The following is a 15,616-nucleotide window of genomic DNA, read 5'->3' on the forward strand; positions in this document are numbered from 1 at the left end:
TACTCACTTAGCTTTGTAGTTTTTAATGATAGTATCATGTTGATAGAATCTAGAAAGAATTCTCCAGTCTGATGGCTTGGGAGTAGACTTCAGTTGAGAATGCTAACTTAGTGGCCTACCTTGAGTCTTTTAGGTATACAGTGGTAAATTTTTCAAGAAATGTAATAAAGTATAGATCATAGCTGAGACTACCATGTGGCCATATGTAAGCTAAATCAAAAGGAAAGCAGTTTGCCTTCTTTGTACCCAAGTTATTTTCTACAAAGGGCACCGAGTAGCACCCATTCTGTTCCCACATTGCCTGAGAGTTTGGGGGTGACTGAGGGCTCTGTTTTTGCAGTCTCATGACCAGCCTTTTTGGTGTATAGTGTCTGCCTATTCACACAGGATCATTCCTGTAGTTCAGATTTGGTTTTCTCTCACCAAGTCACTTATGACATTTTAATAGTTCTGTCTGTGCGGGGTATGGTGGCACACCTTTACCCAGCAGAGGCAGGTAGATTTCTATGAGTTTGAGATCAACCTGGTCCAGGCCAGCCAAGGCTATATAGAGTCTGTCTTAAAAAAACAAAAACAAAAACAAAAAACAAGACAAGAAAAAGGGCCTCATGTTATTGAGTATTAATGAAATGCTTCATTAAAAAATCAATAGGCATAATGGCATATGCCTATAATCCCAGCACTTGGAGGCTGGAGCAGGAGGACTGAGATGGAAGCTGAAGCATTTTATCTTAACGTTTCTATACTTAGTGGGTTTTGTTGTTTGTTTTTGTGTAGTTTGGGAGCTCTAACAGTTTATTAAAAGATCGTCTATAAAGGTGAGTTGCTATGGTTAGAGTCTGTTAGGGAACAAATGCTTTTATGTTCCCTGAAACTTGTAAGTTAAAGTCCTTAGGGAAGTGTGGATTGTAATTTGAGACAGGGCCTTGATAAATACTGAAGGCAGAGCTCTGAACTGTAAGAGCAAAGAAAGCTTGTTCTCATCATATCGTCACCAAGGAAAGGTCATGTGAGGACAAGAGAGTCATTTGCAAGCCAGAAAGAGAACCCTGGTAAGAAGCTGCATTGGCTGGTGCCTTGATGTGGGACTCTAGCCTCCAGCTCTGGAGAAAATACAGGCCACTGTTTAAGTCACTTAGTCTACAATATTTTGTGGCAGGCTAAGCTGACTAATTCAGAAACATAGTTAAGGGAGACAAAAAAAAAAAAAAGATTTACAACTTACAAAACTCTGATCCACAGAAAATCTTTTTTTTTTATTAAAGAATAATGTATGTATCTAAAACTGCCCTTCATGTGCAAGTATGGATACAGTAATGATGAAATTTAGTGACAAACCAAAATTATATAGGATCTTAGTGAGTGAAGATTTCACTGTGGTGGGGACATGTTTAGGAACGGAAAAGGGAAAATTACAAATGTTTAAAAATGTTTTGTTTGGATAGACTAGAATCCCATGCCATGGGATGTATATAAAGGTATATAAAGTTATAATTCATCCAAATTTCTGAAACTACTTTGTTCTATAAAATATATAACCTAGGATTTGTGATGAAACTCATTTTTAGATATGTTTATCTAAAAGGAGATCTTTGAGAAAAATTTTTAGGGCTGTGACTGTAGCTCTGTAGATAGAAGCATTTGCCTGGAATATTTGGGTTCAATGCCCCAAACTACAGCAGGCAGGGGAATGAAGTACAGTTGTACCCTAGAGTTCATCTCTTTAGAGGAGCTAGATAGAGATGTGAATTTGCAGAAAACCTTTAACAACAGTAAAAGCAGCCATTGCTTACCAAGCCCTCTGAGAACCTATGACTCCGTATCCATATCACAGCAGCATTGACTGTTGTCAGCTAATAAGACTGTCAATCTTTTTGCTCAATTTTTTTATTTTTATTTTTTGAGACAGGGTTTCTCTGTGTAGCTTTGGAGGCTGTCCTGGCACTCGCTTACTCTGGAGATCAGGCTGGTCTCGAACTCACAGAGATCTGCCTGCCTCTGCCTCCCGAGTGCTGGGATTAAAGGCGTGCGCCACCAACGCCCAGCTTTTTGCTCAATTTTTTATTGTTATACTTTTCGTTAAGAACCATTCTAATCTAATTTCTATATGTTGGGTCCTAAATAGTTGAATGTATTGAAAACTATTATCTTCATTTTGTGTCTTCATCCTGTTTATAAAGTGCTTGTGATGAACAGAGGTTGTTAGTGCATTCCGGTATGTTAAATAGTGCCTTACTGGTTGGTGCTGTTCTTGTTTTGGTTGCTGCTGACTTGAGCTAGCTGCCTGGCTGTGTAGCTCAGACAGGCCCTCATCATTGGCTCCTCTGGTCACAGTCTCCCACTCTTCTTGGGTGTTTACTGCTTTTTTTGATTTGGAAGCTAGTTTCTCCAGGACCATGAAGTTACACATATTAAGCTATACATAATTAGCTGAGCTTGGTAATACCTACAAAGACCAAGAGTTCAAAGCCAGCCTAGCTACTCAAGACTGTTTCAAAAACCAAACCAATTCAAAACAAAAAACCCAACCACAGCCATCCCAACCCCTAAAGACCTAGAAGTTTATAAATTTACACGTCACACTTACTCTCAGTACTCTTGGGATTGTTTTTTTCTTAGAGTTATGGGAAATTATTAATTTTTAGTCATCATGTAACTTGTTTCATTTACTGTTAAAACCTTCTTCTTGGTCTCTTTACCAGTGCAATGGTTAACATGAAATTTAAAATTTAGATTTACTATCCTTGAGAGACCAAAAAAGACTCTTAATATTAAGCCCCTATCTTGTATAGGCTGTAACCCAGCTCCCACTTTTACCCCCAGATGTTGAAGACTATTTTTAAATAAGTCGATCTTGTAAAATTTATTTTAGCAAGATAGTAGGTCATAATACTGTTATTTTTTTTGTAATCAAGCTTGTTTACTCTGTTTAAAAGATGACTAGAACAACTGTAAGACATGTATGTTGAAATTAGAGCCTGCCTACATGTAGGCAGAATACATGTAGTCTTGTGGGTTTTGCCTTTATAAACCTTGGGGTGATGTGGCTAGGGGCTGCATCTTGGGAGTGCTCTTGGACACCAGTACTAAATAAAAAGCCTCTTTTTATTAAAATTTATTTATGGTCATGGTGAATCTTTGAGGGACCCCAGACCCATAACACTAGTTCCATATTAACCACTATAATTTGATATATGATAGGACAAGTCTTTATTATTTTCAGCGTTATATTTGTTATTTTAGATTTTTATATTTCTGAATACATTTTAGAAACAGTGGGTCCCAGTAAAGTGGCACATACTTTTAATTTCAGCACTTCGGAGGTAGAGATAGGTGGTGGATTCCTGAGTTCAAGGCCAGCCTGGTCTACACAGAGCGTTCCTATCTCAAAAACAAAACAAGAAACAGCTTATCAATTTCAGGAGTAACAACAATTATAGTAGTTACAATCCCCACTTGGAGTCCTGGGTGGAGTTGGGAAGGATTTGTTGTCTATAATTTTGATTCTTATAACCATGGTATGGATTTGTTTAACAATTCTTTTAGTATCTACCAATGAAGTTTCATATATTACTTCAAAGAGATATAGTACATATTGGGCTAGATCCTTGATATTATTTCTGTTTGTGCTTGATTTTTTTTTTTCTACATGCCTGTAATCTTAGCATTAGGGAGGCTGAGGCAAGAGGATTGAAAAGCTAAAGGCCAGGCTAGTAAGTTACCGGCTTAGTTAGGGTTTCAATTGCTGTGATAAAACCAATAACCAAAAGCAACTTGAGGAGGACAGGGTTCCCTTATTCCTACAGCTTGCAATCCATCATCCAGGGGAAGTCAGTGTGGGAACTCAAGGCAGGAATCTGGGGGCAGTAACTGATACAGAGACCATGGCGGGATGCAGAGGCCAAGGAGCAATGCAGCCCACTGGCTAGTTCCCCTGCCTTGCTCAGTTTGGACCTGCTGCCCAGAGGTGGCACAACTTCCCTGTGGGCTAGAACCTTCCACATCCACATCTGTCATTAAGAAAATGCCCCACTGTAGGCAGTTTTTCGTTAGGACCACCAGCTCCCCAATAAACACACATAATAGTTATAAATGCTGGGCTAATAGCTTAGGCTTGTCTCCAGCCAGCTCTTACAACTTAAATTAATCCATTTCTATTCATCTATGTGCTGCCCAAGGCTCATTTACCTCATCTATGAATTTCCCATGTTGCTTCTGCGTCTTGCTCAAGACTCCTCAGACTCTACCTGTCTTCTTCCCAGGATTCTCTCTTCCCTGAAAATCCTGGCTAGCTATTTTTATTAACAAGAAGAGCAACACACCTTCACAGTGTACATAAGGGCTGTCCCACAGCACTCCATCGACCTGCCTATACCGATAGAGGCATTTCGTCAGTTGACGTTCCCTCTTCCCAGCTGATCCCAATTTTGTCATGTTGACCAAAGAAGTAATCCACACTGCTGCATCCCAGACTAGTCTAAGCTATTTAGTGCGGCTTGGTCTCAAAAATCAAAACAAATAAACAAAACCTCTCAACAATTCCCCCAGCCAAACTCTTTCCTAGTCTTTGTGTATGTGTGCATTCACATATGATGTGTGTGTGTGTGTGTGAGAGAGAGAATGTGTGTGTGTGAATGTGCGTGCGTGTGTGAATGTGTGTGTGTGAGTGTGTGAATGTGCGTGAGTGTGTGTGTGTGTGTGTGTGTGTGTGTGTGTGTGTGAATGGGTGTGGTGCATGTACAAGAGTGCTAATGCACATCATGTAGAAGCCAGAGCAGGACACGAGTATTTTCCTTTGTTGTTCTATCTTATTACCTTGTGCAGACTCTCACTGAAACAGAAGCTGGAAACTGGATGTTTTGGCTTGGCTGGGTGGCCAGGGATCTTGTGGGATCTGTCTGTCTTGTGCAGCCATGCCTGGCCACATTTGAAAAAAATTATTTTACAATGTTTTCTTATTATTTTATGTCTATGTGTGTTTTGCCTGCATGTATGTGTTTGTACCCATGAAGGCCAGAAAAGGACATGGGATCCCATGGACTGGAGTTATGGACATTTGTGAGCTACCATGTAGGTTCTGGGAATTGAACCCTAGTACTCTGGAAGGGAAGCCAGTACTGCAGCCATCTCTCCAGCCCTCCACCCCCAAATTTAGAATTGTATCTATGTGCCTGTGCGTGCTGGTGTGCGGCTGTCACAGTAAGCATGTGAAGGTCAGAGAACAACTTGTACGAATAGGTTTTCTCCTTCATCACCTATTTTCTGGTGATGAAGCTCAGGTTGTTTGCCCTGGTGGTTACCTTTGCCGGGAGTCATTCTGCTGGTCCTACTTGTACCTTTTTTGTGGGTACTTGGAATTTGAAATCACTGCAGTGTCCCTAGTCCCTTAGTCTTTGCAAAGTCTGTTTTATGAAAAGTGTTTTTTTGTTTTTTGTTTTGTCTATGTGAGTAGAATATGTATTTGTGTTGTTTATGTGTGCATTCCTTTGAGGCAGGGTCTCTCTCTGAACCCAAAGTTTTGGTATCTGGAGTCCCCAGTTTTACATGGATGCTAGGATCCAAACCCCAGTCATAATGTTTGTGAAACAAGCATGCTTAGCTGCTGGGACATCACTTAAGCCTACAAGAAAGGGTGTTGATATACATTATTTAGGGTATGATGTAGAAGAGCCAGGAAAGACAGCTATACACATGAAGAATGGTGGGTATGGGTCTGTTAAGGCAGTCATACTTATTCATTCTTAACCTGAGGTTTTTTTTTTTTTTTTTTTTTTTTTTTTTTTTTTTTGAGACAGGGTTTCTCTGTGGCTTTGGAGGCTGTCCTGGAACTAGCTCTTGTAGACCAGGCTGGTCTCGAACTCACAGAGATCTGCCTGCCTCTGCCTCCCGAGTGCTGGGATTAAAGGCGTGCACCACCAACGTTCGGCTTAACTGAGTTCTTTTTGAATTGCTGAGATTGCTACATTTTGGGTACTAGTCAGCTGTTAGAATTGTGATTTGTAACTTTTACTTGCCTACTTGTCTGTTCATTCTCTTGAAAGGATCTTTGGCAAAGCAAACACTTTAAATCTTGGTGAAATAAAATTATTTTTTCCTTTGTGGATCATATTTTTAGTATTATTTATAAGAACTCTGTTTGCTCCCCTCTCCATATATTTATGATCTGTGTATGTGTTTGTATCTGAGATCAAACTGAGGACCTCACACTGCTCGGCAAATGTTCTACTACTGAACTACATCTCCACCAAGACATTTTTACTTCTTCCATTACCATGGAATATTATTATATCACAATTTGTGTTTTTTCCCTCAGCTTATTAACACTAGTCAAGGCTTTCAGTGTTATTTTGAAAATAATGAGACATTCCTAATCTTAGAGGAGGGCATTGTTTCTTACATTGTTTTAGCTGGAAATTTTTAAATGCATGTCTTTATTATTAAGGAAGTTCTTTAGATTATAATAAAATTAGGAATTGCTTTCTCCATTGAAAAGATTTTAAAATTTTTGTTAATATGTAGAACCAACTGCTTTTGTTTTCCAAATACTGAATCAGTCTTATGTTTCTAGGATGAGACCTTGGTTATGAACTATCTTTTCTATTTCTGGATAATTGTTTTCTATTTATTGAAATTTTTGTTTGTGTGTTTGTGTGATGACAGATAACAGTCAGATATTTTATTTCCTTGTAATATCTGGACTGATTCTCATACTGAGAATTACTGGCCTCTTAAAAGGAGTTATCAAGTATTCCTTCCTTTCTATTTCTCCCAAAGGAATGTATAAAATAGTACTTCCTTCTTAAATGTTTTTGTTAGATCATCCCCCTTAGTTTCCTTTGAGAAGTTTCTTTTAAATCTAAAATCACAATTAGAAAGTATTGCTTTCTTTTGGATGACTTTAGTAACTTGTTATCTTTTAAAGAATCAACTAAGTAAAGTTATGGTGGTATAGATTTGCTCCAGGACTCCTCCATCCCTCCTTTACTGTCTTTAGGACTAGCATGATGCTCTTCTCTTTCTTTCATTATTATGGTAATTCACCTCCATTGTCTTTTTTCCTGACTAGCATGACCATAATATTTTTCAACTTACTTTTAAAGAATGATTCACCTCTGTATTTCATTGATTTCTGTTCTAATCACATTTCCTGTTGTTGGGTAGAATATTATCTAAGTATTAGTTTAGGTTGACTGTTTTTCATGTCGTCTCTAAACTGATGAAAGAGTATTATTATTGTGTGTATGTGGTATGTGTGTATGATGTATGCATGTGCCATGGCTCACATGTGGAGACCAGAGGACAACTTTGTGGAACCAGTTCTTTCTTTATGTGGGCTTCTGGGATTGAACTCGTTTCCAGGCTTGGGTGGGAAGCACCTTTGTCATTGAGCCATTTCAATCACCCAGCTTTCATAATTTTTTTACTGTTTTTATCTGTAACTCCAGAGAAATGTTGATGCTATTGACTTAGATGGTACAATTATCTAGTTTTCCTTATAGGTCTGTCAGTTTTTCCTTTACATATTTAGTTTATGCACATAGGATTTTGACCATTTTCTACGTGAATATAATGTGCTCTGGTCATACTCACGCCCTAGAACCCTTGCTCGTTCCCCTTCCACTTTGACTGATCTCTTTCCTCTCCCTGGTTTGTCTCCCTTCCATTTCCTGTCTTTTGGTAACATGTTTTTAATTAGGATTGTATATATCAGCATGGTGAGGGGTTATTTATATAAGTATTACAAGTTAGTAGTGACTAGCCTTGAAGAAAATATCACCTCTCCCCCAGTAACCACTTTCTTACTTCTAGTCACCCCTTAGGGAGGGACTGAGCCTCTTGAGCTCCATCCTGTAAAACAATCAGGAAGTGACCAGTAATCTTGGGTGAGTATTGCCTCTTTAGATGAGGCTGAGAACAAAACAGTGTTGGCACTTTCAGACAGCCAAATTATAAGTTCTGTGTTTTTAAAAATTTATCTTCAAGGTAGCAAAGTATTTGGGTTTCATTATAGCATCTTCGTGTGTGTGGTGTGAGTGAGTGTGTGTGTGTGTGTGTGTGTGTGTGTGTGTGTGGTGTGAGTGTGTGTGTGTGTGTGATTATACTTTGTTCTTATTCAGCACCTCCTCACCCCAACTGTCTGCTCTCAGCCCCTTGCCTTTGTTCTTGCTGGTCTTCCTTTTCTAGTCTCATGTCTCACAAATTTCATTACTACCTTCTCATTTCCCATAAATCTGTTACTCCCGGTAGAAGGCATCAATAAAACATCACAAAATCAACTAGAGGAGAATTCCATTTTTTTTCTTTTGCAGTCCATTTTGGTGACATTTTTCTATGAATCAATCAATTTTGTATAAACTTTTAAATTAATTGATATAAAATTATCCTTTTAAAACATTTTTAAAATGTGAAGTTTTTATTGCAATTCGTATTGTTTCATATTGCTTCTTGCTCCTCATTATTTTTCTTGGTGGAGGTTTCTGAGCTGATGACATGAAAGTAGAATCCAGCCCTTGGACAGGTCAGGAGAGAGGGTGCCATGTCATCTTGGAGTGCTCGTTCAGTGTATAACACACCTCCATTTCTGTCCCAGCTTCATTGCTTCCCTTTTTTGGCATAGCAGTTGATCACAAGCTTCTCTTTGACTGTTATCTGTTTTACTAGCTTAAAAATTAACCAGGTATTGGAAAGTCTGGTTTCAAGTCACTTACAAGAACTGGTTTACCACCAAGGTCTCTGGGACATGATTTAACTTAGGAATTTCCTTGGAAGTAACTTTTAGGTTACTGACAGGAAATATAAGGTGCTAAACGAATCAACAGTGCTTTGGCAATGTGTTTCCAGTATTTTCTAAGTGACTCTATAGTCCCTTTTAGATTTATTTATTTAATGTGCATGAGCATTTTGTGCACATGTATGTTTATGCACCACATTTGTACCTGGTGCCTGTGGAGGTCAGAAGGGGGTGTAGGAACCCCTGGAACTGGAAGTGTAGATGGTTATGGAACTCCATGTGGGTGCTGGGAATTGAACCTGGAAGAGCAGCCAGCATTCTTAACCACTGAGCCATCTCTCCAGACTGATCGTAGACCTTAATCACTTGTCATTCCTCAGGAGGACCACTGAAATACAGCCAGTGCAGAGCACACCAGGAAGTGATGCAGTCAGGAGGGAAGAAAGAAGCTGCATGATCCCTACACCTTCTGTATACACTGCCATTCTTGGGCTCTAGAAAATATTCTTCATGGCAGGTGTTTCTCATTATCCTTGTCTGACTGATGAAGAGACCAAAGCTTGACATGAAGTGACTAAGTAAAAGTCACAAAGTTGGGGTGGCCTCTGAGTACTTAGGTCTGCTCCCTCCAAGAGAACATGTAAAAGTAACAGAAGGAACTTCGTTGAATAGCAGTGTAACGAAAATCCCCCCTCCCCCCAATAGGGTTTCTCTGTGTAGCCCTGGCTTTCCTGGAACTCACTCTATAGACCAGGATGCCCCAGAACTCACAGAGATTCACCTGCCCGTGCCTCACGAATGCTGGGATGAAAGGTATGCACCACCAAGGCCTGGTCTCACACTTTTTTTTAAAAAAACCTGCTACAACCAATAAATGATATCAAAGTTGTGTTTGGTAATACAGAAATGTTATTGTCACTGAATATATTTTAATCGTCACTAACATTTTATCTATAATACTATTCCTTATAGATTCTGATTCCAAGTGAGTTTTAGAATTCATGTTTTACCAATTGCCAGGTACTAAGCTCAGTTATCTTTGTGTGGGCTGATCTGTTCTGTGACTCAGAGGTAATAGGCAAGTCACTGCATTGCAGTCCACATCCATAGCGATTTCTACTTGTTTTCTCTAAAGCTTCAAATCAGCTACTCAAATGCTCATCACAGTACTTTCATTCAGGAAGGAATATTTATTAAGAAGAAATATTAACATGCTTAGATAGAAAGAAAAATGAACACATGCCCTTCAGTGAACTGTAATGAAGAAAATAAGATGAACAAAACTCAGAGAAATTTTTATATTTTACAGCCATAGCATGTCTTAATAATCAGAATATTGTTAGCTCTGATAATAATTTTTATAACATCTCTCCTGACCTCTTTATTTAAGTCATTTTGCAGTAAATTTTGGCAATACAAAGTTCACAATGTAAAATCTGAGTCATGTCTGACTAGAAATGAGAGAGACTCCCAACCTTTTGAGAACAGAGACACGGCGCATGTGCACCTCCAGACTCTGCCTATATTAGTTTTCTTTCACTGTTGCACAAAGATTAGTATTCAAATACCAATTTTTAGGACACATTTACTCTTGGAGAGTATTATAATTAGTTGAACAAATTATTTTTTATAAGATATATACATACACCAAGAATTTAAGTTTTCCAAAGAATATGTCCTTATGTCTAAGATAACTATCTTATATTATGATAATTGTCTATAGCAGTAAAATAAAATCACCTAAAATAGCAGTAATGACAGCTACTGCTTGATGAACACTTATTTAATGCTTAGTCACTGAGCTAAGCACATCATTGTACATCATACAATTTAATGTTCATGATAACTCAAGTGAGCAGGCAAGTTAACCTCATCATATAAACAAAACTGAGGCTGACAGAGAGGCTAAGCAATAGCCAAATTCAAATAACTTAAGTTGTAGAGTCAGGTGTCTAAGGCAATCTGTCCGACTGTGATCCAAAGCCAGGCTAATTAGTCTTATTCTGTGCCATTCATGAGAGCTCTGATCTGATGTGATAAATGTTAGTTTAATAACTTTATCTGCTACATATTTGTGAAAGTATAGTTTGCATTTTTTAAAGATGTGAAGCAAGATCAATTCAGGTAGAACAATGCTTCTGGCCCAGCTCATTAAATATTTTTATTTACATGTCTTTCCACCTTCATTATTCTAATAAAATTATAAATGCAAATACACAGAGTACATGCAACATATTCCACAAAGGAACAAAAATGTTCAGTTCTACTGAATAAAGAACCCAATTATTACATACAAAGTGCTTTAAAAGACCCTCTGAGATATCCAGGCCATATTTATTTTAGTATTTTCCAATAATTGACAAGGAAGGCATAATTTATAAATATCTCAAATCCATTATTTTTTACTATGAGTTGAGATTTGGTATTTCATTAATCAAGTGAGTTCCATTATGTACGACTTAAGCAAAGTCACATAGCATCAAAATGAAACCGATGTGCTTCCTGCCGTTTTTCTCTATCGTCTGCTTTCTGAAAGAGAATTGTAAAGTCATTTAAGTGCTCAGAAAATATTAAGATTCATTTTTGAAATATAATTTTTTAAAATCTTAATGAAATTTAGTACATAACAGGTATGCTTTTTATAGTGCATTAATATTATAAAATACTTTAATAGATCTAGTTGCATTTTTATAATTAAGGATATATTACTTGAATTTAAAAATCAAGAAATGTTCCATATGCACATTATCATCACTTATTATCTACTTGAAAATGAGAGTAAACACTAGATGCTAGAAGAACAGAATCACTGCTGACACTCATGTTAAACCAATCTAAACTAATTATAGTAAGATGATGACTTTTTAGTTAACCTATTGATGTAGCAGATATTTATTGACCATTTTCTCCCAGTCAAATAGAAGAATTAAACAAAAGACAGTTTACAAAACTGTCTTCAAGCACTAAGGCCTAGAAATGATAAAAACAAAACCTACTATGTATCAAATTGATCCTAATTGTATTTACTTTGTGTGTGAGTGAGGAAAGGGCAAATTTTGAACATATTATTTATGGAAATGGAAAGCGACATTCATTTAAAGTGGGGAGTTTAGCGTAAGGAAGCATGGTGAGTGTAGAAAGGAGGAGGTAGAACATATGAAAGGGTATGGAAGACACAGGCTAGCAGGGCATATTGTGGAGTGACATACAAGGAGTGGGAGGACCTGGGCAAGGAACACTTACATATTTTAGACAGTGAGCAAGAGGGTGACACAGGGTGGAGTGTAGTGGGTCTAGTGCAGTAGAGAGGGAGAAGCTGAGTCAGAGGAACCAGCCTGGATCCACGGAAGGCAGGCCTCATGTGAAGAAGTGGAGGGAGGAAGGCAGACATGGGGCAGCTACAGAGATCCTCGGGAAGGTGGCTGATACACACTGAAGATGAGTAAGAAAGGGGAGAGAGGAAGCTTTTGAGTATTGGCTTTGAGGTGAGTAACCCTGGTAGAGATCAGTGTTAACTACTAGACATGGAGAAAGAAGCTTTGAGAGAGAGAAGAGAAAACATTTTGAGATATAATAGTTGATTTTAGATGAAATTGGCTGGAAAGAAGAGGGCTTTTGGCAGATGTGTAAGAAAGTTGCATTGCAAGCAGCTGGGAGAGATGCAAAACTGGCTAAGGATACAGGTGATATAGTGTGTACATGGCTAAGCAGTCACTTTAGCTACTGCATCATAGCTGTTGTAATCCCACATCCAGATCTCCTGATAAAAAAAGAACTTAGTTTCCTTTCACAGGTTAAGAGATGTATTTTGGATTATGTTACTTTTAGACAAAGTATAGAGTCATCCTACAATCTTAAAGTTAATTTAATTTATAATTTTTGGTTATTATTTCTGATACATGAGTGATCTTTCTTTGGTGTGACAAACCTATGAATATTTATCAGAATAATCAACATGTTCTCCTTTTCATAAGTTATAAGAACAGTGAGATAAAATAGTAATTTTAGTTAGCAAAACATGATTCTGGTAGGCACGACAGTCTAAAGAAAAAAGAAAAAAACCTCTTCTTTGTGATAAAGCCTTTTTGGAGGATATTGCTGGCATCTATGGCTGAGTATTTGACATTACTTTCTTCTCTGTGTGGTGTTAGGGATTGAGCCTATGCCCTTGGCCAGAGTTATATCCCAGCTCTTCAGTTATGAAGAGCAACATGCTATCATAATACACTAACCAGAGTTACACTGAAAAACAAACCTTTTCCTGCCAATGTAAAATGGCAATTATTGCCAAGATGAAAATGCAGACACCAATGAGGGCTACTGCAGTCAGTAAGACAATGTTACTTGGTGTAAGATACAATTTGGCACTCCAGCTGTAGATAAAAACAGAACAATTAAAATTGTAAATTTTAACATGACAAGATTAAGTTGAGATCAGAAAGCAAAGCAGCTTATTAATTAATGAAACTTCATTGGTTAAATCATTCACTCAGTCATCTAGCAAAATGCAATTAAATTTAGATAATTTGAGAATACTGAAAATCCCAGTGTTCATTATTTTCTTACAACTGAACTAGAATTTTCTTTTTCATGTATGCTATTGGGGATTAAATCCAGGGTCTTATGTGTGCAGCTTCAACACTTTACAATTGAAGTATACCATATCTCTCTGAAGTAGAATTGTTGATATCTAATATTCATGTACTTTTGAATTTCATCTTTAGAATTATTAAGCAATCTTACCAATAGTACGTTAGACAATCAAAGATGTCTTTTGAAAAGAACATTTTGTTCTGTTGCATTTTGAAACTTTAACTCTAAAGGCTCTGTAAGTCACATGATTTCACTAAGCCTATAGCATCTTAGTTTCTGATGCCCCTGTCAACACATGAAGTACAAGTAAAACAATCATGTATCTGAGTGGGTGCTTATTGATGGCTGTGTAAAACTTGCTTCATTTCTGTGTTATGTTGGACATTTTAAATTATTACATTAACTTGTATGTTGAGACTTACAGTCACTTAGACTCTCTATTAATGTCAATATATAATGTCAACAGCATTAACATAATTAGGTCTTCTCTCTTAAAACACTATACATAGTTCAGCCCCTGTAAACACTGCAAAGCCCAAATTTGGGCTTTTATTACTAACTCTGTGGGCAGTTATGCACACATAGTTTCTTGTTCTCCCTGGAAACAGTAAATGACTGTGTTTTCATTTTACAAGATTAATAAGGGCAAGATCGTTGTAATGAACAGCAAGTAGCTATTGATTCATTTTGACATAATTAAAATTTATTGATCCATAAGTTAGTCTTTATTCAGTAAATTTCAGAATGCACCTCAAAAGTCAATTAGGGTTTTTATTATATACATACATTTGAAAAGGACATTTCTTTGAAAAGAGAAAAACATGAAAAAATGTTCTGATTATGGAAGAAAGCTGTGACAGGATTTTTCAGAAGTTTAGAAGAATAAACCTTAAGAAAATGAGTATTGTTGAGTACCTTACAATAGAAAACAAAATTATGTTGGGTTTTTGAGACAGGGTCTTTCTATTATAGCCCAATGTATCTTTGAGGTTGCCACCATCCTGCCTCAGCCTCTTGGTACAGGGATTATAGGTGTGAACTATTATACTAATAAAAAGCCAGTTTTAAATAAACCATTAAATTTTTAAATTTTTCTGTTTATTTTGTGCATGTGCATGCATGGCTATGGAGGACAGAAGAGGGACTCAGATCCCCTGGAGTTGGAGTTACACGTGGTTGTGAGCCACCTGGTGTGGGTGCTGGAAACTGAACTCAGCTCTTCTGCAAAAGCAGCAATCACTCTTTGTCTTTGAGCCATCTCTTTAGGTCCTAAGCCTGTTTTTTTTTTTTTCCTCGAGTTTTTTTTTTTAGTTATTTTTTTGAATAGATTTTTTCCCAAAGATCAAGATATTTGTCAATTTGGTTAAAAGAGAGACAAAAGGTACCTATTCAGGAGATTTCTTAGATATTCTGTTAGAGATATACATATATGAGCATATATGTACAGATATCTTCTTTTAAAATCACAATATATATATATTTCTCCATTTGCTTGTTTTCTTTTTCTCCCTTCCTGTAACACACTGTTCTATGCCCATGGCATTAAACATAAACGAGTCATTACAGTATACTCTATCAGTACTACATTTTCTATAGTTTTCCTGTTCCTCATTCAGATTTTATAGTTGGTTGTCAACTTCATGTGGAGAAAGATACCACTAATATACAACACTGGATCATTAAAACAAAATACAACAAAACAAGAAACAGGCACAGGGCCAGGCATAGTAGTTCCAGGTACTCAGGAGGCCGACATGGTAGGGTTGCTGGAGTCCCAGAGTTTCAGATCAGCCTAGGCAACATGGTGAGACTGTATCACAAAACCAAAACCATACCTTAATCCACTCCAACCCTAAGCCAGGCAAATAGCTATTTTTATTAATGTTATTTTATACATATAGTGACGGGCTGGCTAGTTAGTTGTCTAGCAGGGTAGGTAAATCTAGTTTATGGCATTTATTATTTTTCATGGAGTAAATTCTCTCACAGTAACAGACTTTAATATGACTTTGCTGAATAAAGAAAGAAAAAGATGGACACAGTGAACTCATGAGATGGCAATGTACTGGTTCTAATGTACCACTCAATGTAAAAATTGAATAAACACTGTAGATAGAGAGTAGCTCACTGGTAGAATGTTTCTTTGGCATGCAAAAGGCACTGAGCTCAAATATAAGCACTGCAAAAAAAAAATAAGAAAGAAAAAAAAAAGAAAAAGAGAACTAGTATTTACAACTAGTGAAAAGTGAAAATTAAACATATATATAATATGTATAAATTACTATATTAAGC

The 15,616-nt window shown here is 37.2% G+C and overlaps 1 protein-coding gene across 1 annotated transcript in view; it reads right to left on the minus strand.

The window, feature by feature from the left end:
- Positions 1-10,083: 10,083 nt before the first annotated feature.
- Positions 10,084-15,616, minus strand: part of Itfg1 (integrin alpha FG-GAP repeat containing 1) — a 116,852-nt gene continuing 111,319 nt past the window's right edge. Inside the window, exons 17-18 of the mRNA XM_027406298.2 lie at positions 12,987-13,104; positions 10,084-11,260 (exon numbers count right to left, since the gene is read on the minus strand). Of these exons, the coding sequence (XP_027262099.1) occupies positions 11,201-11,260; positions 12,987-13,104 (178 nt within the window). The 3' untranslated portion in view covers positions 10,084-11,200. The remainder of the gene's footprint in view (positions 11,261-12,986; positions 13,105-15,616) is intronic.

Source organism: Cricetulus griseus, chromosome 3 (assembly GCF_003668045.3).
Source record: "Cricetulus griseus strain 17A/GY chromosome 3, alternate assembly CriGri-PICRH-1.0, whole genome shotgun sequence".
Lineage (NCBI taxonomy): Eukaryota > Metazoa > Chordata > Mammalia > Rodentia > Cricetidae > Cricetulus > Cricetulus griseus.